This window comes from Tamandua tetradactyla, chromosome 2 (genome assembly GCF_023851605.1).
Source record: "Tamandua tetradactyla isolate mTamTet1 chromosome 2, mTamTet1.pri, whole genome shotgun sequence".
Lineage (NCBI taxonomy): Eukaryota > Metazoa > Chordata > Mammalia > Pilosa > Myrmecophagidae > Tamandua > Tamandua tetradactyla.
The window spans coordinates 199,908,621-199,926,936 of NC_135328.1; the positions used below are offsets into that span (position 1 = coordinate 199,908,621).

At 53.2% G+C, this 18,316-nt stretch overlaps 3 protein-coding genes across 7 annotated transcripts in view; 1 reads left to right on the forward strand and 2 right to left on the reverse strand.

Annotated features, from left to right (window-relative positions):
- The window catches only part of UBXN11 (UBX domain protein 11), a 33,679-nt gene extending 24,472 nt beyond the window's left edge, over nucleotides 1–9,207 (forward strand). The window contains exons 6-12 of one of the 5 annotated variants that reach the window (XM_077150743.1): nucleotides 5,278–5,492; nucleotides 5,873–5,950; nucleotides 7,011–7,128; nucleotides 7,251–7,354; nucleotides 8,618–8,691; nucleotides 8,778–8,918; nucleotides 8,989–9,205. In XM_077150743.1, the coding sequence (XP_077006858.1) occupies nucleotides 5,278–5,492; nucleotides 5,873–5,950; nucleotides 7,011–7,128; nucleotides 7,251–7,354; nucleotides 8,618–8,691; nucleotides 8,778–8,918; nucleotides 8,989–9,187 (929 nt within the window). In that variant the 3' untranslated portion in view covers nucleotides 9,188–9,205. Of the gene's footprint in view, nucleotides 1–5,277; nucleotides 5,493–5,872; nucleotides 5,951–7,010; nucleotides 7,129–7,250; nucleotides 7,355–8,617; nucleotides 8,692–8,777; nucleotides 8,919–8,988 lie in introns of all 5 variants that reach the window. The other 4 variants (XM_077150739.1, XM_077150742.1, XM_077150741.1 and 1 more) reach the window with 4 other exon arrangements.
- Nucleotides 9,208–9,874: 667 nt separating this feature from the next.
- Nucleotides 9,875–11,413, reverse strand: SH3BGRL3 (SH3 domain binding glutamate rich protein like 3). Its single transcript, XM_077150744.1, has 3 exons — nucleotides 11,256–11,413; nucleotides 10,471–10,638; nucleotides 9,875–10,341 (listed from the first exon to the last, which is right to left on the reverse strand). The coding sequence occupies exons 1-3, from the start codon at nucleotides 11,301–11,303 to the stop codon at nucleotides 10,276–10,278; spliced, it is 282 nt and encodes a 93-aa protein (XP_077006859.1). The 5' UTR covers nucleotides 11,304–11,413; the 3' UTR covers nucleotides 9,875–10,275.
- A 1,238-nt stretch (nucleotides 11,414–12,651) lies between these two features.
- CEP85 (centrosomal protein 85) overlaps nucleotides 12,652–18,316 on the reverse strand; it is a 45,655-nt gene continuing 39,990 nt past the window's right edge. The window contains exons 12-14 of the mRNA XM_077150738.1: nucleotides 17,110–17,217; nucleotides 15,072–15,297; nucleotides 12,652–14,297 (exon numbers count right to left, since the gene is read on the reverse strand). Of these exons, the coding sequence (XP_077006853.1) occupies nucleotides 14,137–14,297; nucleotides 15,072–15,297; nucleotides 17,110–17,217 (495 nt within the window). The 3' untranslated portion in view covers nucleotides 12,652–14,136. The remainder of the gene's footprint in view (nucleotides 14,298–15,071; nucleotides 15,298–17,109; nucleotides 17,218–18,316) is intronic.

An 18,316-nucleotide genomic window follows, 5' to 3' on the forward strand; every position in this document is an offset into this window, starting at 1 on the left:
TTCTTGTGCTTTTTTGATTCTTCAGCCTGGGAGGGACCTTGGTTTACCTCTTCCTGCTAGATGAGCAACATGTGTTTCATTTCTAGCAGTTTCTCCTCTTGGAACCCTTTACTCTCTCAGATTCTCCCCTTTCTCCCTCCCTGCCTGTCTCGAGTCCCCAGGTGCCTCAGAAGCTTGCTTCCTGCTGGCTCTGATGCTGTGGCTCCTTTCTCTGACTCTCCCTTTCCCCTGGGCCCTGGGGCAGCAGGCCAATAGATGAGTCAGAGTTTTTGTGTTAGGTCAAAAGGGAATGATTTGAAGGTTTTCAAGCGAGGGGCTCACTGCCTTGGGGGCAGTTGGGCCCAGGAAGGAGGGCGCAGCAGAGGAGAAGCCTTGCCAGGGCTTGGCCTCAGGCTGGATCATTTCCCCCTCCCAAGGTCATCATCACTATCAAATAGGGTGCTGTGCCAGGCGCTGCAGGCTACGCTGAGATGTGAAAGGTACAGCCTGGCCCTGGATAAAGGCACTGGGGCCAGGTCTTAGCCTTAGGGCTGAAAGCTTCAGTCAGCTCTGAGTGGCCTCATGCCCTGCCTTCCAGCTCCTCACTCCCGATTGCCTCCTGGAGTCCTCCCTCCCCCCTCTCCCTACTAGCCCCCCACTCTCACCCCCAGCAGTCTCCCCACCAGTCCCAAACTCCCGAGTCTGGCTCGGCCATGGTCTTCTCAGGGAGCCGCACTGACTTGCTGGGCTGCAGCCTGCTTGAGTTGGCCTTGGGCCCGCCCTTCAGCCCCTCAAACTCGCCTGGTTGCACCCCCAGAGGAGTTAGGCTCCCCCGACCCCAGCCTCTGTTCCTGCGCATCCCACAGAAGGGCCTGTGCCCTGCTCAGCCTTCCTTTGAAGCTCCTCTAGCAAATAGCAACTGAATGATGCCAGCTCTGTGCCAGGCTTTGTGCTGCCTCTAGTAGTTGTCCCAGGGCATGGCTTTCAAGTGAAGAGGCCAAAGGCTCAAGCTGAGAAGTGGGAGGCCAGGCCCGGGTCCAACTCCAGAGTCCTTTTCCTCTCCTGCAGTGAGGAACACGGTGTGTGTGAAGTGCGTCTGTTGGCCGTGAGTGACGGGTAGTCTTTGTTAGCTGGCTGTCACTGTGCCAGAGTGCGGCACACAGCCCCGGGTGTGGGCACGTACACGCCGAGTGCTGTGCCCAGAGTCCCCCTGCCTGGATGCAGAGAGTACGTTTCGGGAAGATCAGCCTGTCCTCTGTTCGGGAGGGGATGGGCCAGAGCATTGGGTTGGAACGGGCCTGAGGTCAAATCCTGCCCCAGTCACAGCTGCCTGTAGGCTCCTGGCAGTGACTGTCCCCTTGGAGCCTGTTTTCTCCCTGCTGGCTCCTCTGCAGGGGAGGGTGGATGTCACTGGAGTCCCCAGAGCAGGGCCTGGCTAACGTGTGGGCCAAGACAGCAGTTCCATTTCCTGTTGTGACAGTCTTTGCATGAGGTGAGGGGGCAGGGGTGGGGAAGGCCAGGGAAGTAAGAGAAGCTGGAGCGCCCTGGTCACTCCCTTGGTCTTGCACAGCAGGGGGTCTTGCACAGGCAGGGTTACCACTCACCCGCTTACCACCCCTCATACTCGGGTATGAGCCTGAGGAGGGCAGGGCCCTGGGCATGGGTGCTCCAGACGTATTTGCTGAAGGGATGGGTCAGACCCAGCCCTGCTTTCAGGAAGTACCCAGTGTGGTTGGAGACAGACAGGCAAACAGAAAACCACAGCAGCCCGTGATGAGGGCTGAGAAGTGGGCCCAGGGACCCAGGAGGAAGCACGGAGGGCTTCTCAGAGGAGGTGGGGGAGTGAGAGAGCAGCTCCTGCCCTGAGATGAACAGGGGGTGTCAGGGACAACAGCCAGAATCTGCTAGGAGCTTCCTCTGAGCCTCCCAGCCACCCTCTGAAGCGGGGACTGTTGCTGTCCCCATTTGACACAAGCGAAAACCAAGGTGCAGAGAGGTCGGCCCATCTGCCCGAGGTCACTCAGCTGGGAAGTGGCAGGGCCTGGCAGTGTGGCGCCAGAGTGCAGGGATTGGCACGTGTTGAGGGGAGGCCTGGCTCTTAGGGCCTTGGGAGTGGAGCCTGGGAGCTCCGACTTGATCTCCCTGCGCCCCCTTTTGATAGAATCAGGGCCTTGCAAAGTTGGTACTGCCGTCCTCCTGGACAGGGACTCCCAGTGCCCGCCACCAAGGCAGCCTGCATGGTGACTGAGAACACAGGCTTAGTCTCTGGGCCCTGCAAGCAGGTGACACTGGGCCTCTTAGTGTGCAAGGCCCAGTTTCCTCATCTGTTACACCTGCCTCGTAGGTGCTTGGTGGGAGGAAACTCTCACCGAGTCATCATTTACAGACAGGTTTGCAGGGGCTGGGGTTCTTATCCACCCATTCTATGGGAAGGAAATCTGAGTCTCACAAAGGAAATGCCTTGTCTGCTGCTAGCTCAGGACAGAGCAGGGACTTGACCTCTGACCTTCCTCACCCTGCATGACCCTGAGCACTCCCTGACTGGAGCGCTCCCAGCTGCCCAAGGCCCTGCTTCGGGGTCAGGACACCTGGTCTCTCCCTGCCTTCTTCCCTCAACCCTGCTTTGCCCAGAGCTGCAACTCCTTCCTGGACCCCTTTGTCTCATCTCACATCTGTTGGGTCCAACACCTACCTGGCCCACTCTGCTCTCACATCTGCCAAGCCCTGGGTTAGCAGGTGGACAGACTCATGGGCCAGTTTTTTTTTCTAGGCATTCCCTCTCATGACTTCTTGACAGCCTCTGCTGGGCTTCCACCTGCCCCTTCCCCTGACCATTAGCTCCCTGGAGAAGCCCTGGGCCTGGGAGGTGGCTTAGGGCAGTGGAAGGAGCACTGGACTAGAATCGGAGTATCTGAGTGGACCCCAGCTCTGCTCGGCATGGTCTTCTTTGGCCAAATCCACTGACCTCTCCGGGCCTCACTCTCCCGTCTGTAAGGCTAAGGGTGGGGGCAGATGTCGAACAAGGGAATCTTTTCCATTTTTTTTTTTCAGTTTTGTTCATTCGTTTAAAGTAGTGGTCAAAGGAAAACTGTCTTGATACTGTTCTGAATCCAGACATACACAAGCTTGCCCAGAATGTTTGGTTTTCCTGTTCAGCCTCTCCTGGGAATCTTAGGGATGCCGGGGAACCCCAGAAAGATGTGGGGGGCAAGTGTGGCCACTTCAGCAGTAAAGGATGTGGGGAGAGGGGAAGGCCAACTGGGGCCTACTATTTCAGCAGCTGCGAAGGCAACAGGAAACCCAGCCACCCACACCTGCACTTCCCCAGCACAGCCCCTATGGGGAAAGGAATTGGGTCCCCAGAATCCTGACCCACATCCTACCACAGCCTGGCTGTCCTGGTGCAAAACAGCCTCCAAGAAGGCCCAGCATGCCAGGTGTGGTTACACCCTAGTGGTCGGCTTTTTGGGGGGCCAGGTCCCTTCAGGGACTGCAGAACAGGCCCATCTCCCTGCTGGTGTCCCTCCTGCCTGCTGCCTCTGCTCTGGCATCTGTGGCAGCTGTTCCTACACCCCATTGTCACCCCCCTGAAGTTTATGCACTGCTGGGTACACACACACTTTTCAACAAGAGGAGGCCAAAGCTTCCGTTAGCCTCTCAAAGGGGTCTGTGACCCAGAAAACTTGCACAACTGAAGGTCTGTCTCATATCTGTTTTCTCCAGCAGCTGTTCCAACATCCTCCCCAATAAACATCTGCCCCCGCCCCCCATGGTGCAGATGGGTGGGGAAAAAACAGAGTCAGTCGGGGCTCAAATCCCAGCCCCTTCTCTAATTTACCAGTTGGCCTGGGGCGAGTTATTTTCCATCTCTCTGGGCCCTTTCCTCACTTGTAAAATGGAGATAAATAACCCTTGCCTCACAGCCTCAGGATTGGCCCAAGGGTCATTTATGGCAAGGTAGAGTGGAGTGCTTTCATCATCTCAGCCCAGCCCTCTCAGCCCTCCTGGGAGGCAGATCTAGTAACATCCTGTCCCAGAGGAGGGCTGCTGCAGCCCAGAGCTTTCAACCTTGGCCGAGGTCACACAGCTAAAGGTGGAAGAGCTGGGATCTGAACCCAGGCAGGCTTGATCTAGAGCTGAAAGCAGTGCCTCTGTGCTCTCCAACTACCAACCCCGTGCCTGGTAAAGACAGATCTGGGACCAAATCCTGCTCCTGCCACTTCCTGCTGTGTGTCCCTAGGCAAGTCATTTCACATTCTCTAACCCTCAGTTTCCTTATCTGAAGAATGGGTATAATTATAGCTCCTACAGCAGAGAGCTGGGGCTGAGGAGGGACTGTTCCCCGACAAAGGTGGTGGATTCTTTTACCTGATGCATTCAAATGACCAATTCCTGAGACACCCAGCTTTCAAAGAGAGAAAAAGTTTATTACTAGGTGAGTAGTAGGAAAGCAGATGGCCTATCAGCTCAAAATCTGTCTTCCCAAACTGCAATAATTCTGATAGTTTTATTACAGAAAAAGATAGGCAGAGTTTAGGATAATGAGCACTGTGTCCCAGAAGATGTAATTAGAGATGCTCTAATGATTGAGCATGCACAGATTGATTATATGCTTAGGCTCAGAACATATATAAGAAAATGGCCTTACATGACGATAGGCATGATTTTTAGTATTATAATGAGGTATAGGTGACTTACAAGTTAAAGTCTAAGCTATTGCGCATGTCAGATGGGCCCACTTTGGTTAGATCCAGCTTCGGTTATCAAGATAATTTTGGACCTGGTGTGGGTTAGTTCTGGACCGACCCAAGTCCCTTCATCAATAAACACTAGGGGCTATCTTTAGTGTTTTACAAGACCCTGAAGTTGAACAACTGGATAAATGGCACAAATAAAGGTTATTCACAAGGTTTTTGCAATCATATCGCTTAAGAGAAAAGCTATACAATCATTATCAAAGATCAAAGCAGCTGGATTACAATTTAGAGATTTCGGGGATTTCCCTCTGTCTACTCCAGTATACCAGAAAGCAAAAAGGAATATCTATATAATGATCGGTAAACAAAATCATCCCTTAAACCCTAATTTCTTTGTTACAGGCATGTGATGATGGATAGTAAGCCCCTAGCACACAGTAAGCACACAATAATAGATAGCTGTTATTACCCAGCATCCATTGTCCTTCCTCCTCTCAGGTGGTCACGTCAGGAGATGCTAAGGCCCTGCCCAGCACGGGGAGGGGTCAGAGACCACGGCACTCAGGGAGAAGGGCTCATGGGTGTCTATCCTCTTTGCCAGGGGATTCAGTGGTGCCCCCCGAGGTAGACTTTGACAGGCTGCTGGCCAGCCTGAAGGACCTCAGTGAACTGGTGGTAGAGGGCGAGACCCAGGTGACACCAGTGCCCGGGGGAGCACAACTCCGTGTCCTTGAGCCCATCCCGCTGAAGCTTTACCGGAACGGCATCATCATGTTCGACGGGCCCTTCAGGCCCTTCTACGATCCCTCAACGCAGGTAGGGACAGGGGCCAGGGGACAGGGGACAGGTCTGAGTGACCTTTCCACGCAGGCAGGGCAGGGCAGGGCAGGGCAGGGCAGGGCACAGGCCTGTAAACAGGGGCCGTTCGGGGGCCCCTGCCTACCCTCCCGTAGTTAGGGATGGTAAGGCCCAGCTCACGCTCTGTGGGGCACCTGAGCCCGGAGCTACACTCCTGGTTCACAGAGCCCCACCCTCCACCCCCCGCCCCCGCCAAGCCCTGGGAATGTCAGTGTGCCAGAGTGGGATACACTGGTTGCCTAGGACCAAGGGCCAGTGTGGTGCTGTCTAGCAAGGAAGCAGGGTGTGGGCATCACCCAGGTCTTGCCAGACCTCCACCTTCCTCTCCCTGCCTGCAGCGCTGCCTCCGAGACATCTTGGATGGATTTTTCCCTTCAGAGCTCCAGAGACTGTACCCCGATGGTGTCCCCTTTCAGGTGATGGACTGCTCAAACCACTCCCTCTCAGGGTGGGGACTTTGGAGAGGGTGTGGCTAAACAGTGCCCTCTTAGGGGTCACTCAATCTAAGTGGAGAGGCACTTCCGGACCCTCAGGGACCCAGTCTGTGACCTCCCGGAGGAGGGTGAGACTGAAACCCTCCTGGGAGGGGATAGGGGAGCTGCCCTGGCCATGGTGGCTGCTTCAGTGAGTGCTGACACATGACACAGCAGCTGGCAGCACCCTCTGCTGGTACCCTGGAGACACAGCCCTGGCCAAGCAGGACCACCACTCTTGTTCCCTGCATTCAGGACACACTGACAGCCTAGGGTCCCTGAGGAGTCTATGCAAAAGTGGCCCGGTTTTCCCTGGAGACTCTTGAAGCCATCCAGTTGGGTGGAAGGCACTGCTGTGAGCCACCAGTGCAGAACCAAATGGGGCAAGTGTTGGGACTGAAGGATGTGGGACAGAGGCATCCCCTGCTGCGGTGTGTGAGATGGAGGGGGCTGCAATGGGAACCCGCAAAGCAGTGTCCCAGAGCGTGGGTGAGTTAGTTCCACAATGAAGGCAGGTGAGGGTGTATGTGCCAACATGGCTTGGAAAGTAGTGTGTCTTGATTGGGAGTATTCGTGGCAGTCTATGCCAACGAAGGTGGGGCTTAGAGGTGTGCCCTGATGGGGTAAGCGAAGTAATATGTGCAACATATTAGACAACAGCAGGGGTGCTTTGCCCTCCCCTAATACCCTCATATGCTCCCCTTATGATGGGCTCCTAAAAGGCATGGAAAACTCTGAGGAGAATGTCAGTGGTGTGGCTTCAGCTGGCATAGATCATGGGTGCTTGCAGGTAGAACAAGGCCCAGGTAGGTGATAGCAGGGTGAACTGTGGCTCCTCTGTTCTCTCCCAGGGCCTTAGTTTCTGTAAAATGGGAATGGCATTAGACCATCCCTTGGGCTTGTTCTCAAGGTCTGCACTTGGGGTCTCTGTGGGCCACAGGGCTGATGGTATGGCCAGGACTGAATGGCTGTGCCCATGGCTCTCTCCTTTCTATCTCACCAGGTGAGTGACCTGCGCCATCAGGTCTACCCTGAGGATGGGCTGGGCTCATTCCCAGGCGAGGGCCACGTGGTGGGCTGGCAGAGGATGCTCAAGGTCCCAGACAGGATGGAGGACTCAGGTGAGAGCAGCCCTGAGGCTGAGCTTGGTGGTTGAGGGATCATGCGGAACGGGCTCCAGATGGTCTCCTCTGCCATCGCTCACAGTCTTCTTGGGCCATGACTCCCGATACCCTTCTTGCAGACTCAAGGATGACAGCCGAGAAGTTTCTGAACAGGCTTCCCAAGTGTGTGATCCGCCAAGGCAAGGTGATTGATATCCGGGGCCCCATCCGGGACACGCTGCAGGTGAGGCCAGCCTCAAGTCCCCCCCCTCCCCCCAGTCCTTTGGAGGGCTGTACCACCAACCCTGGCCCAGCCTGTCAGAGCAGTGGCTTCTATGAAAGTTCAGGCTTAGGGGTCCCTGAAGAGTGCCTAGATGGAGAGATGAGCCGTAGCTGGTGAGAACTCTGGGCTGGGACCTGGAGACCAGCTGCGTTTTGGAGAAGTGTAGTTGGAAGAGAGGAAAAGGCAGAGTCCAGGCCAGGGGGTAACCCCAAGACCAGGCCACCCTCTCAAGTCCAGGCCAAAATACCCAATTCTGTCTTGGATACTCCTTCCTGGTTATCCCCCAGGCCCCACAAACACAGCCTTGCAGAGCTCATCATTCTCTCACCCCCTCACTTGCCATCCTGCTGCTCTTCCCAGGTTTGCCCCTGTGGGAGACACCAAACCCCAGGACTCCTCTGCCTCCTTCACCTCCATATTGCCAAGTCCTCTCTGGTCTTTTGGACCCCGGAACGTCTCCTGAATCCATCTCTTCTCACTCTGCCATCCCCATCTCTGCCCTAGTCTAGGCTTGGGTGTCTGCCAAAGCCCCACAACCTTCTTACTGGCCTCCCCACCTCCACTCCAGCCCCTGCCAACCATCTCCCCCAGCAGCCTCTGTGTGCTTTAAAAAATATAAATTGTATCTTGGCCCTACCCTGATGAAATCTTCCACTAGTTTTTGGGATAAAACCAAGATCCTAGTTCCAGCCTTCAAACCCATCACACATAGCAGGGCCCCTCCTGACCTCTTCAACCTTTCCTCTTCCAGTCCGACCTGCTTCCCAGCTGCAGACACGGGAACTGCTGGCGGTTTCCCAAATGTATCACCTCTAGGAATCCTTCCCTGACCTCAGCGTCTTTGCCCATGCGTCTGTAATATCCCTGCTCCCTATTCCATTTCTAAGAACTCCTACGCCTGCTTCAGTTCTCAGCTCAGATGTCATTTCCCCAGGGGAGATTCTCTCATCCTCAGGCTGGGTTAGGCATCCCTCCTGTTCATGGTCAGTTCGGGGTTCTGTTTCCCCCATTACACTGAAGATCTCAAGGTTTCTTGGGGGAAAGATGCAACCATCTTCCAGGGCCTCCTTCTCCTTGGGTGTTGGTTTACAGAGAAAGCCCCTTTCCCATTGGCCTATTGGCCTCATCTATCCATGGCCAAGGATAAATTTCCTCTAAGGGTTTGGGGCGCGGTGACTAGTCTGGCCTGGGGCTTGCTTTGTCCACTCTCCTATCGTTCTCCAGAACTGCTGCCCGTTGCCGGCCCGGATCCAGGAAATCATAGTGGATACGCCTGCCCTGGCCGCGGAGCGTGAGAGGTGAGGGTGGGGGTGGGGCAGAAAGGTGGAGGGGGGTGGGGGCTGGGACACTGGGAGCAATACGCTGACGGCCTCTGGGCCCACAGGAGCCAGAAGTTCCCGGGGACGCCGGCTCCCCCTCTCTCCACGTTGCGCATCAAGTCCCAAAATGGCGAGCAGACCTTCTTGCTAATGATGCGGCCCGAGGACACTGTGGGCGACGTGCGCGCCCTGCTAGCAAAGGCCAGGTGAGCGCGGGGCAGGGTCGGGGGCCACAGGCTCCTGGGCCCAGCCTGATCCGCTCTGCCTGGTCCCCAGAGCCGTGGATGCCGCCGCCTGCGAGATCTTCAGCACGTTCCCTCCCACTGTCTACGACGACAACGCGCTCACACTGCAGGACGCAGGCCTGGTGCCCAACGCGGCGCTGCTGTTGCGGGCGCGCCGGGCCCCGCCATCCGCCCCCGAGGCTCGCCCCAGCTTCAGCCCCGGCCCCGGACTCGGTCCCAGCCGGGAATAAAGCGCCCGCCCCCTACACCGTTCCTGCTCCGCGAGGCTCTCTTGCCCGGGGAAGGGGCGGTGCGGGACCCGCCCCTCGTAACCCGAGCCCCAGCTGGTGGGCCTGGTTGCCAGGTCTTTGTCCTCCACGTTCCTCCTTAGCCCACGAGGGCTAGGCGGATCCAGTGGAGTGAGGGAGGGTGCCGGCGGGTTTTTTGTTCCCATCCTTACAGCCTCAGCTGGGGCACAGAGCTTCCATGTGCAGCCAGCAGTTACCTGGGCACTGTCCCAACACGAGGCTGAAAGGTAGGCCACTACACCCATTCCACCAAACTGGCAGAACTGCAGCTGGGCATCCAGCATCTCCCATGACTCGCCCACTCTTAGCCAACTTGCTGGAACCCTGGTGGCAGTCACAGGGAACAGCCACATTCACAGCCAGGCATTCAAATGTGCAGTACACACCAGGATGTAGGAGTATCACAGACGCCATCGTATGCCTGTAGACTGGAGGGTGGCCCATTGAGAATTATCTCTAGGAACCACTGGTCCACGCAGGTATGTGTGAGCCAGACATAATCCAAGCATATGTCCCATCACGCCCAGACGTAACAGACACATAGGGAGCTGGCACAAGCATCTGCTCACAGGAGCACAGCCCCAGGAATCACGTCCACCAGACGCCTAGGCCACAACCAAACAGACACAGTGCCATCGCAGTGGGACATTTAATTGTCTCTCATGTGCTTCTGGGATGGGGATTGCGGGGCCTTTGGCGGAGCCCTGGCTGATGGAACCAATAAAGGTGCTCATCAGTCAGTGCTAGGTAGGGTGGCAGCCCTAGGACCTGGCTGATAGCCAGCATTGCAGTTGCTGCTTAAGACAATTTCTGAAACTAGTGGGTAAGGAATGTTGCCTTTGAATGTAGGGCAAGGGAATACAGTTAGGGAGAAGGGGCCTAACTGTAAGAGGTGGCAGGGAGAAGGGGTAACAGAGAGGCTCCAAGGTCAGAAGGTTAGGAATGACAGGGAGTTGGTCACAAGGTCCTTCATGGCCAGGGGAGGGAATGTGGTGATGGAGTCCGGAGGGGAAACCGTGGGCTGGCTTGGCTCAGGCCAGTTTCAGGAACTCCTGCAGGGTGTTTTGTTCCACAGCCTCCACGAAGAGCTCATAGTCCTGGGGGAGGGGAGGCGAGTGGTTACCAGAGGGCTCATGTTAGAGACCCCAGCACTTGACCATTCAGGGTCTGACCCTGAATGGCATCCTCCTACAATATGCCCTCCACCCCCGAAGCCCCAGCTCTACCCCACAGTACTGGTCCCCGTTGACGATCTGGGGTGGGGTGGCCTTGGGGTTGCCTGCCAAGGCTCGCATCTCATCCCGCAGGGCGTTGTCCAGGGAGATGTCCACTAGCTCATACTGGATGCGTTTCCCGTCCAGGATGCGGGTCACCTCGCTCTGCTGGGACTTGATCTGGAGGTGGAGGGTGGCAGAGTCAGTGAGCAGGTGGGAGAATTTAAAGAGGGAATCCTGGGCTGAGTGAAAGGGACAGTGACCAGGAGCTTCTGTACCCTTCCCTCCTCCACATTTGGGGTGGTGGGAATGGGAGGACAGGGGTAGGGTCTGGCCACTGATCAGCTGGGAGGATGAATCAGGCTTGAGGTGATGCAGGATGAGAGCCCACCAACCACAGGGAGTCAGAATGAAGAGTAGTGAGATAAAATTCTGGTGAGGAGAGCCAGGGGCTCAACGAAAAGGCAGGGTAGGCCTGGATAGAGATGTGGGAAGGGGCCACTCCCACCCCACGCACCCGCCCCGTGGAAAAGAGGAAGGCAGCGTAAGGATGTGGTTAGGCTCAGACTGGGAGTCGGGGTCCGGGGAATGGGTGCGGCAGTTCATGCCAGGGCTGTGGAGGCCCAGGATATCCGATGAAGGGGCCGAAGATGGGGTCACCAACGCTGGCCGTGCAGCCGGGAGGCCGCCCCCAACCCCCACCCTGTCCAGAGGGCGGGCCCCGGGCGCCTGGGTCAGGGGCTCCTGAACACCGCTCCTGCCCTCTGCTCCAGCCCCGGCCTGGGGCGCGCACTTACTTCGCGGGAGCCAGTGACCGACGTGCTGTAGACGCGCAGACCGCTCATGCTGCGGGTAGACTGACTGGTCGACAGACGGAAGGGTGGCGGTGGCGGCAGCCGCACAGCGGAGAGAGAACGCTGCCGCGCTCGGGAGCGGTTTCCTTCCTGCTCAACCCGCGAGTCACCGCTCGCGGAACCAATGGGTGATGAGGGCAGGAGCGCGGCCGGGGCGGGGCCTAAGCGACACCGCCTTGCGTGCTGAAGGCTCCCCCTTCTCCCTGCTCCTGGGCCAGACGCGCCAAGGACCTTGGACCCTCGCAGGACTGCCCCCTTTGCAGCTGCGCCTCCGTCTCTTCCCTGATCTGGGATTTACAGAGGCAGGGGAGGAACCCTATGGCAAGAAAGGCCGGGAGGGAAGGGGCAAGGTTTTGACAAAGGCCTCCCCAGCCAGCCATCACCCAGTGTACCAACCAACCACATTCTGGTACCACCTAGTCCCTAAGAGAAGGTGCCACAATAATACAGGCTCAGCTCTGGGCTTTGGAAGGTTTTCAAACTCAACACTACCAAGCTCGGGAGTGTCTCCTTACTCTAGGGGACACCTCCACCCCCCACCCCCACCCCAGGAGACCCTCTTACAACCCTGGGGTGAAGGGGAGGCACACCAAAGCGAGAACAGCCTCTGATTGGAGATTTACCAAGTTGCTCCCTGTTCGGGCAGGTTCAGACAAGTAAATGGTGGCAGAAGGCAGGGGCCACGCCCTCAATGAGCCAGATGGAGACCAAGGTAAGAGGAGGCTGTACTGTAGCTCTGGGAATGAGGAGGCAGAGGTTGGTGTCAGGGCTCAGGCTGGTCCTTGTTAAAGACCCACAGCTGGTCCTGGGGTAGCCCCAGTTCAACCCCAACCCCATGCTGAGGATGGCCCTCCGAACCAGCTACTATTCCCAGCAAAAACTCAAGGGGTTCAGGGGAAGTAGGCTCCAGCAACCAGTCCAGCTGTGGAGACTTAGCCGTCTCTCTGGGGTCTGAAATGGCAGCCCTCAGAGGACCCCCAAGTCCAGTGCTCAGATGTTATAGCCAAGGAAGAAAACCCTTGCTCCCTGGGACACAGTGCCCTGCTCTAATATGGAAAAGCCATTTCCTCACAGCAGCCTCCTCTCTGGGAGAGCTGCTAAAATTCTTTCCAATGACAAATTTGCTCTATGACTCAAATTTGGAGAGGAAGATCTTACTTGCCCCACAGAACAACAAAGATGTGGAAGTGGTAGATTTTTAATGAGGCTGTACCTGCCAAAGGTCCCTTCTTGCCAGTGTCTGGGGAATTTGGCCAAACCCCTATAGTCTTTGGCTCTAACAAGCCAAAACGTGGATAGCCATAGGAGATAATGAAGATGGGAGGCTAAAGAAAACAGGTCTGTTTAATATTTTATTTTATAATCAAAATAGGCAATACAAACCAGTTGACATAACCAAGAGTCATACAAATAACTGTTTATAAACTTTACAAGGAAAAATACCCGTGTGTATGGTGGCTGGGCTCCCAACACAGGGTGGAGACCAACCAGGCAGCTCTGCTTTTAGGCGACAGAAGCCCAGAGGCTGTGGGGATAGATGGGTGGGGCTGTTCTGAATGGAAGGGATAAGTCACTCCACAAATAAAACACAAACTTATAAAAACACTTAAGAAAGAGCCTCATTCAGGCCCAGGAGTTAGGTCTGGGACAATGCCCTGATGGCCCAAAGCTTAGCAAGAATCTCACAGTAGCAGATTCTAGGCTCCTGAACTCTCCTCATACCTGCACTGCCTCTGCTTTGCCTGCTCCAGATCTAGGGGAGTCTGGAGCTCACCAAAACAGCCAGATAAAAACAACCGTGAGATGCTCCCTAAACCAGGAGGCAAGAGAAACCAGAAAACAGAGACTCCAAAGGCCCCAGAGAAACAGAAGAAAGAAACAAATTAACCACAAAATACTGAAAGCTTTAACTTAAAGCTGACCTGCACTGGAACTCTTGAGGAACCCAGAACCAGAAAAGGGAAAGGAGTCTCCCCAGACATAAGAGAGGCACAAATCAGAGGGTCAGGCCTGGGCCCCAGCCCCAGGGGAGAGAATGAGTAGCTTGAGACAGTTGCCCTTGGGCGTTCTGAGAGGAAAAATCCTGCCCAAGCCCAGAATTACAGAGAAGTTTGTACTAAAATCCCAAGAAGGCAACTGTCTGGAAGGCCTGAAAACAAAGGGGGCTGTATTAACGATAGGGCCAGGGCCCCAGCAGAAGGCATCTGGAGAGCAGGGTCTCCTTTAAAATGGGTTGGTGGGCAGATTAAGGAGCCCTGGCTACAATCTGAGCCCCCACACTAATGGGAACTTTGCTAACAAGTGGATTGCCCTGAGGCTTTGGGGAGAATAAGAACCCAGAGGAAGATGTAGTGGGACTGAGCCTGAGAAAACCCCAGAAAGCCAGCTTAGTTCCTAGAAAGCTGGCATGGGGCCTGAGAATTCTCTCAAAAGGTCACTCAGACTTTCCAGGCCTCTCTAATGAGATCGAGACATCTACAGGACCCAGGTGTGGAGTGGGAATGAAGATGGATCCATTTCAGAGGACGGAGAAGGGAGATGATCAGCCCAGATGTATCTGCAAAAACTAATCAGTAACTCACCCTCAAAAGGTGAATCAGGATGACAGAACAAACATAATCCAAGAAGGCAAACCTAGTGTGGCGCAGGGTAGGCACAATTCCCTAATCAGTCCTTGGCCCTCCAAGATAGAGGCTCTCATCTCCCTCTCTTCTCTCTGGGAATAGCAGCAGACAATAAGCAAGAGATTGTCAGGGCAGGACTGGGTTCTTAGCAGTCCAGACCCTCCCTGAGGAAAAAGAACCTGCCCCATCTCTAGCATTTCTCACTGCGTGACACAGTTTTCACCCATGTCCTGGGCGTATTTGTCTGACATGGTGGTCCTTAAGTCCTCAATGTCACGGCGCAGCTGTTGAACTTCCTCTAGCTTCCTCTTGATCACATCCAGCTTCTGAAAGTCTAGTTGAGTCCCTGGGTGCTGTGTAGCTAGGGGAAAAGAAAGGGTTTGTCAGTAGGTCAATTAGGAGACACTTTCACGTGGAGCAGGCAGTGTGAAAGGGCAGCACCTTTAAGCCTAAGGTCTTAGAACATGACACTTAGAAAAAGCAGCTGTAGAGTATCTTAAAGCAGCTGTAGAGTATCTTAGAGCAGCTAGAAGTAAACCCTAAAATTGTGGAATTATAACCCATACCAAACTCTGAAATCTGTTCTACAACTAATGATTGTGCTGTGCTTTGAAATTCATTGATTTTTTTTGTATATTATTTTTCACACACACACAAAAGACGATAATGATGATAAAAAAATATTTATTCCTTCTAGTCTCCAATGTTCTGGAGCAGCTAGAAGGAAAAATCTGAAATGATGGTATCATACCCGATTACAAGCTCAGGGATCTGTCCTGTAACTGCTTGCTGAAGAGTACTTTGAAAACTATTCCTTTTTTCTTTCTTTGCTTTGTATATATATTATACAATTTTAAGTTTAAAAAAAAAAGAAGAAAAGCAGCTGTAGACTGAGTTGATATCTTGCTACACAAGGCTCGCTTGTTTGTTTGTCCTGTGTGAATGTGCTCTACGAGGATATCTGTTTCCAAAATACATTTACTGAATATCTAACCCTGTGAAACACAAACTTCCAGAAAGCAGTGACCTGTGGAGCCTTATTCACAAACTATCATTAGGATGAGAAAGAGAGATGGAAGTGAAGGGGGAACAAAGGCCCCTCTTTCCTGGGCCTCAAAATTGCCTGAGGACTCACACTGAATGCCCAAGAGCAGGGAGAGGTTGGGGTCGTGACCCTGAGCCCTTTGGGTTGCAATACTGCAGACAGCCTGCAGATCTTGAAGGCAACTGGCCAACTCCTGGTGTAGCTCGTGTGTCAGTTGGGTTGTGTCGGGTGAAAGTGGAGACCCTGGTTGGGCCTGGCGCAGGTGTTCTTGGAGCGTCAGATTCTTCTCAATCAGGTCCTGGTTTTGTCCTGAAAGCTGAGCAGAAAGACAGGCAAGACACATTAACTTATGTCCAGGAACAGGTAAAAATATCTGTTTAAAAGTGTTATGTGGGTATGGCTATATATTTGTATGTGTGTGGAGGGGAGGGTACAAGTCACTGTCTGTTCCCACCTCCTCACCCCTGCCAACAGTTAGTTAAGCTTGACGCTCCCTGCATCACCTACATCAGACCTGGTTCCTCCTGCAGGTAGGCTGGGTCCACATGGCTCCAAGTCCCTAACAGGTTCTGAGTCATGAGCCTCCAATTTTCTGTTCAGGAACCAGAGCAGATGCTCCCGCCCCTAGGAACTCTATCTGAAGCCAGTCCCTCAGCCAACTCTGTTAGCCAGGCTATTAGAGAAAGCTTAACGTGAACTGTGAAATCTGAGGAGACACTGGTTTCAATCTCTCCCTGCCACCCTGACAGAAGTGGCCACCAGCCAGCCTGCTCAAACTGTGTCAGACGAATAAAGGAGGCAAAGAAGATAATAAAACAGCTAATGGTCATTGGGTGGGGGCTGGAGAAGCTGGGGACTAGAGGGTTCAGTGCTAGAATCTGTCCTTCCTTTTTAAATCCCCACCCCTTATAGAGTTAGGCTTTACTACACAGATCAGCTGTGTCTCTCTGCCTTCCTCTCCTTAAATAGCTAACCCACTCAACTTCCCTTCTTACCTCTATTTTGCTTTGAAGACCCTGAACAGAATTCCTCTTCCCGTCCCAGCCCTGTACCCACACTAGGCCATGTGGCCAACCTAGCTCTGGAAGCCTTGACCCTAGGCAGGTTGGCTAGTGAACCTGGCTGCCCCTTTCTGACAGCTCTAGTTACTACAGGAGACCCAACAAACCTCCAGTCTTCTTGAAACCTCCCTCTCTAACCATACAAACATGGCTCCAGGAAGACAGAAGGAGAGAAAATGACTTTTTATATCCAAAAAGCCCTCCTGGGTACATATGGCCACTCTAAGACTGGCTTAGGACATCTGATATAAAAAAGCTGACTTTTCAGCAGGGACCTCTCAAACACAGGGGCTTTTATAAGGGTATGGAGGGGAGGTGTGTTGGTTTGAAACTATTATGTACCCAGAAAAGCCAAGTTTTAATCCTGATCCAATCTTGTAGGAGCAGCCATTTCTTTTAATCCTGATTCACACTGCGGGTCAGAAACTTTTGATTAGAATGTCTCCAGGAAGATGTGATACACCCACATGTAGGTGTAACCTTTTGTTAAGATGGAGGTGTGACTCCACCCATTCCAGGTGGGTCTTGATAAGTTTACTGAGATCCTTTAAAAGAGGAAATATTTTGGAGAGAATCAGAAATGACAGAGCCAACAGAGACAAACAGAGAACAGCTTCACAGAACAAAGACACGGATGTTTGGGAATGCTTGTGGCCCAGCAGATGTCACCATGAAATGTTAAGCAGGCCAGAACCTGGAGAAAGCCAAGGGAAGCCAAGAGATGAAGGCCAGCCCCAGAGAAGCAAAGTGAGGAACCTCCACAGGAACAGAAGCTGAAAGCAAAGAAGGCAAGGAGCAATGGACCAGCATGCTTTCCCAGTTGACAGAGGTGTTCCAGATACACTGGCTTTTCCTGAATTAAGGTACCTTTTCCTGGATGCCTTAGTTTAGACATTTTCACAGGCTTAGAACTGTAAACTTGTAACTTATTAAATTCCCTTTACAAAAGCCAATCTATTTCTGGTAAATTGCATTCTGACAGCTTACAAACTAACACAGGAGGGTAGGGTAGACAGAGAAATCAGGCTTGTGGAGGCAGTGCCAAGGGCATGGCTAATACCGCTTACCTCCTTCACGGCTGTGCGCAACTGCTGCAGGGCTGTCTCCCTCCGCTGGGCCTCCTCCCTCAGGGCCTGGCTTGTTCCTTCTTCTTGAGCTACTTCCTGCTCTAGGCTCTGAATCCCACCACAAAATGTAGTGAGAGAACACACAGGGGTAACAAATGAACCCACTCAACACTTCTCCCTTCTTTTAGGTATCCCTACCACAATTCTGATTCAGATATTACCTCTGGCCTGGACTACATAGTTACATAGTAAATCCCCACCCCCCTACTCTGCCTATACACTGCAGTTAGAGATTATTTCAGAACAGCCCTGATCTGTGACTACCCATTTAAATCTTCCTTTGGTCCCTGACCACCTACCAAATAGTGTCTAACTCCTCAGCAGGGCATTCCAGGCCAGTGTGGCCCCTACCTAAAGTTTTAACCGTTATCTCTTTCTTGCTCTCCACACACCAACATCCTGGCCACACTGAATGACTGGCCGTCTCCAAAGTCTCCAGCTTCACTGTCTGTATTCACTCCCCAACTCTTTGCCGGGACAGTTCTTCTTCTCTGCCTGTCAAAGTAGGAAACCTCCAAGGGCCACCTGAGCCTTCCCCAATCTGAAAATCAGATCCAATTAATCCTGATCCTACCTTGCCACTCATATCTCCAATCATGGCTCATGAGTACATCTGCTTAACATTCTAGTTGGTTGTGCACGATTCCTCCTCCACTAGACTGTGACTTTCCTGTTCAGTTCAATAGTTATTAAGCACTTACTGTGTAACAGGTACTGATACTGAAAAGAATATCAAACAGTCCCTGTCTTTGAGGAGATCAGTCCAGGTCCTTACCAATACTGTGTATTAAATGCTTTTGACAGATGAGAATGGGTAGGAGAGCACCCATAGACACCTAACCTAGTAATCTGTGTATATGTGTGTGTGTGTGTGTGGGGGGTTTAGGAAAGGGAGGTATTTATATTTGTATCTTCTGACTCCCATGCTATTTATTCCAATTCCCCATACTTCTGAAACTGATTTGAACTGCAAAAATTTTGATTTCTCATTTAGTTTTAATAAAAAACATAATTGCCAATAATTTCATCATTATGAAATACCCAATATGACTATATTGCAGCAAATTCTACCCTAACATCTTAATCTAAGTATATTTACCGCATTGTAAATGTACCACTTAGGTTTGTTAACCTTGGTAGAACTACA

Excerpts from the sequence above, each read along its gene's own strand:
- SH3BGRL3 (XM_077150744.1), bottom strand. The coding sequence starts at position 11,303 with ATGAGCGGTCTGCGCGTCTACAGCACGTCGGTCACTGGCTCCCGCGAA. Across the intron at positions 10,639-11,255 it reads CGGTCACTGGCTCCCGCGAA|ATCAAGTCCCAGCAGAGCGA; the intron begins GTAAGTGCGCGC and ends CTCCACCTCCAG. Across the intron at positions 10,342-10,470 it reads ACGGGGACCAGTACTGTGGG|GACTATGAGCTCTTCGTGGA; the intron begins GTAGAGCTGGGG and ends CCCCTCCCCCAG.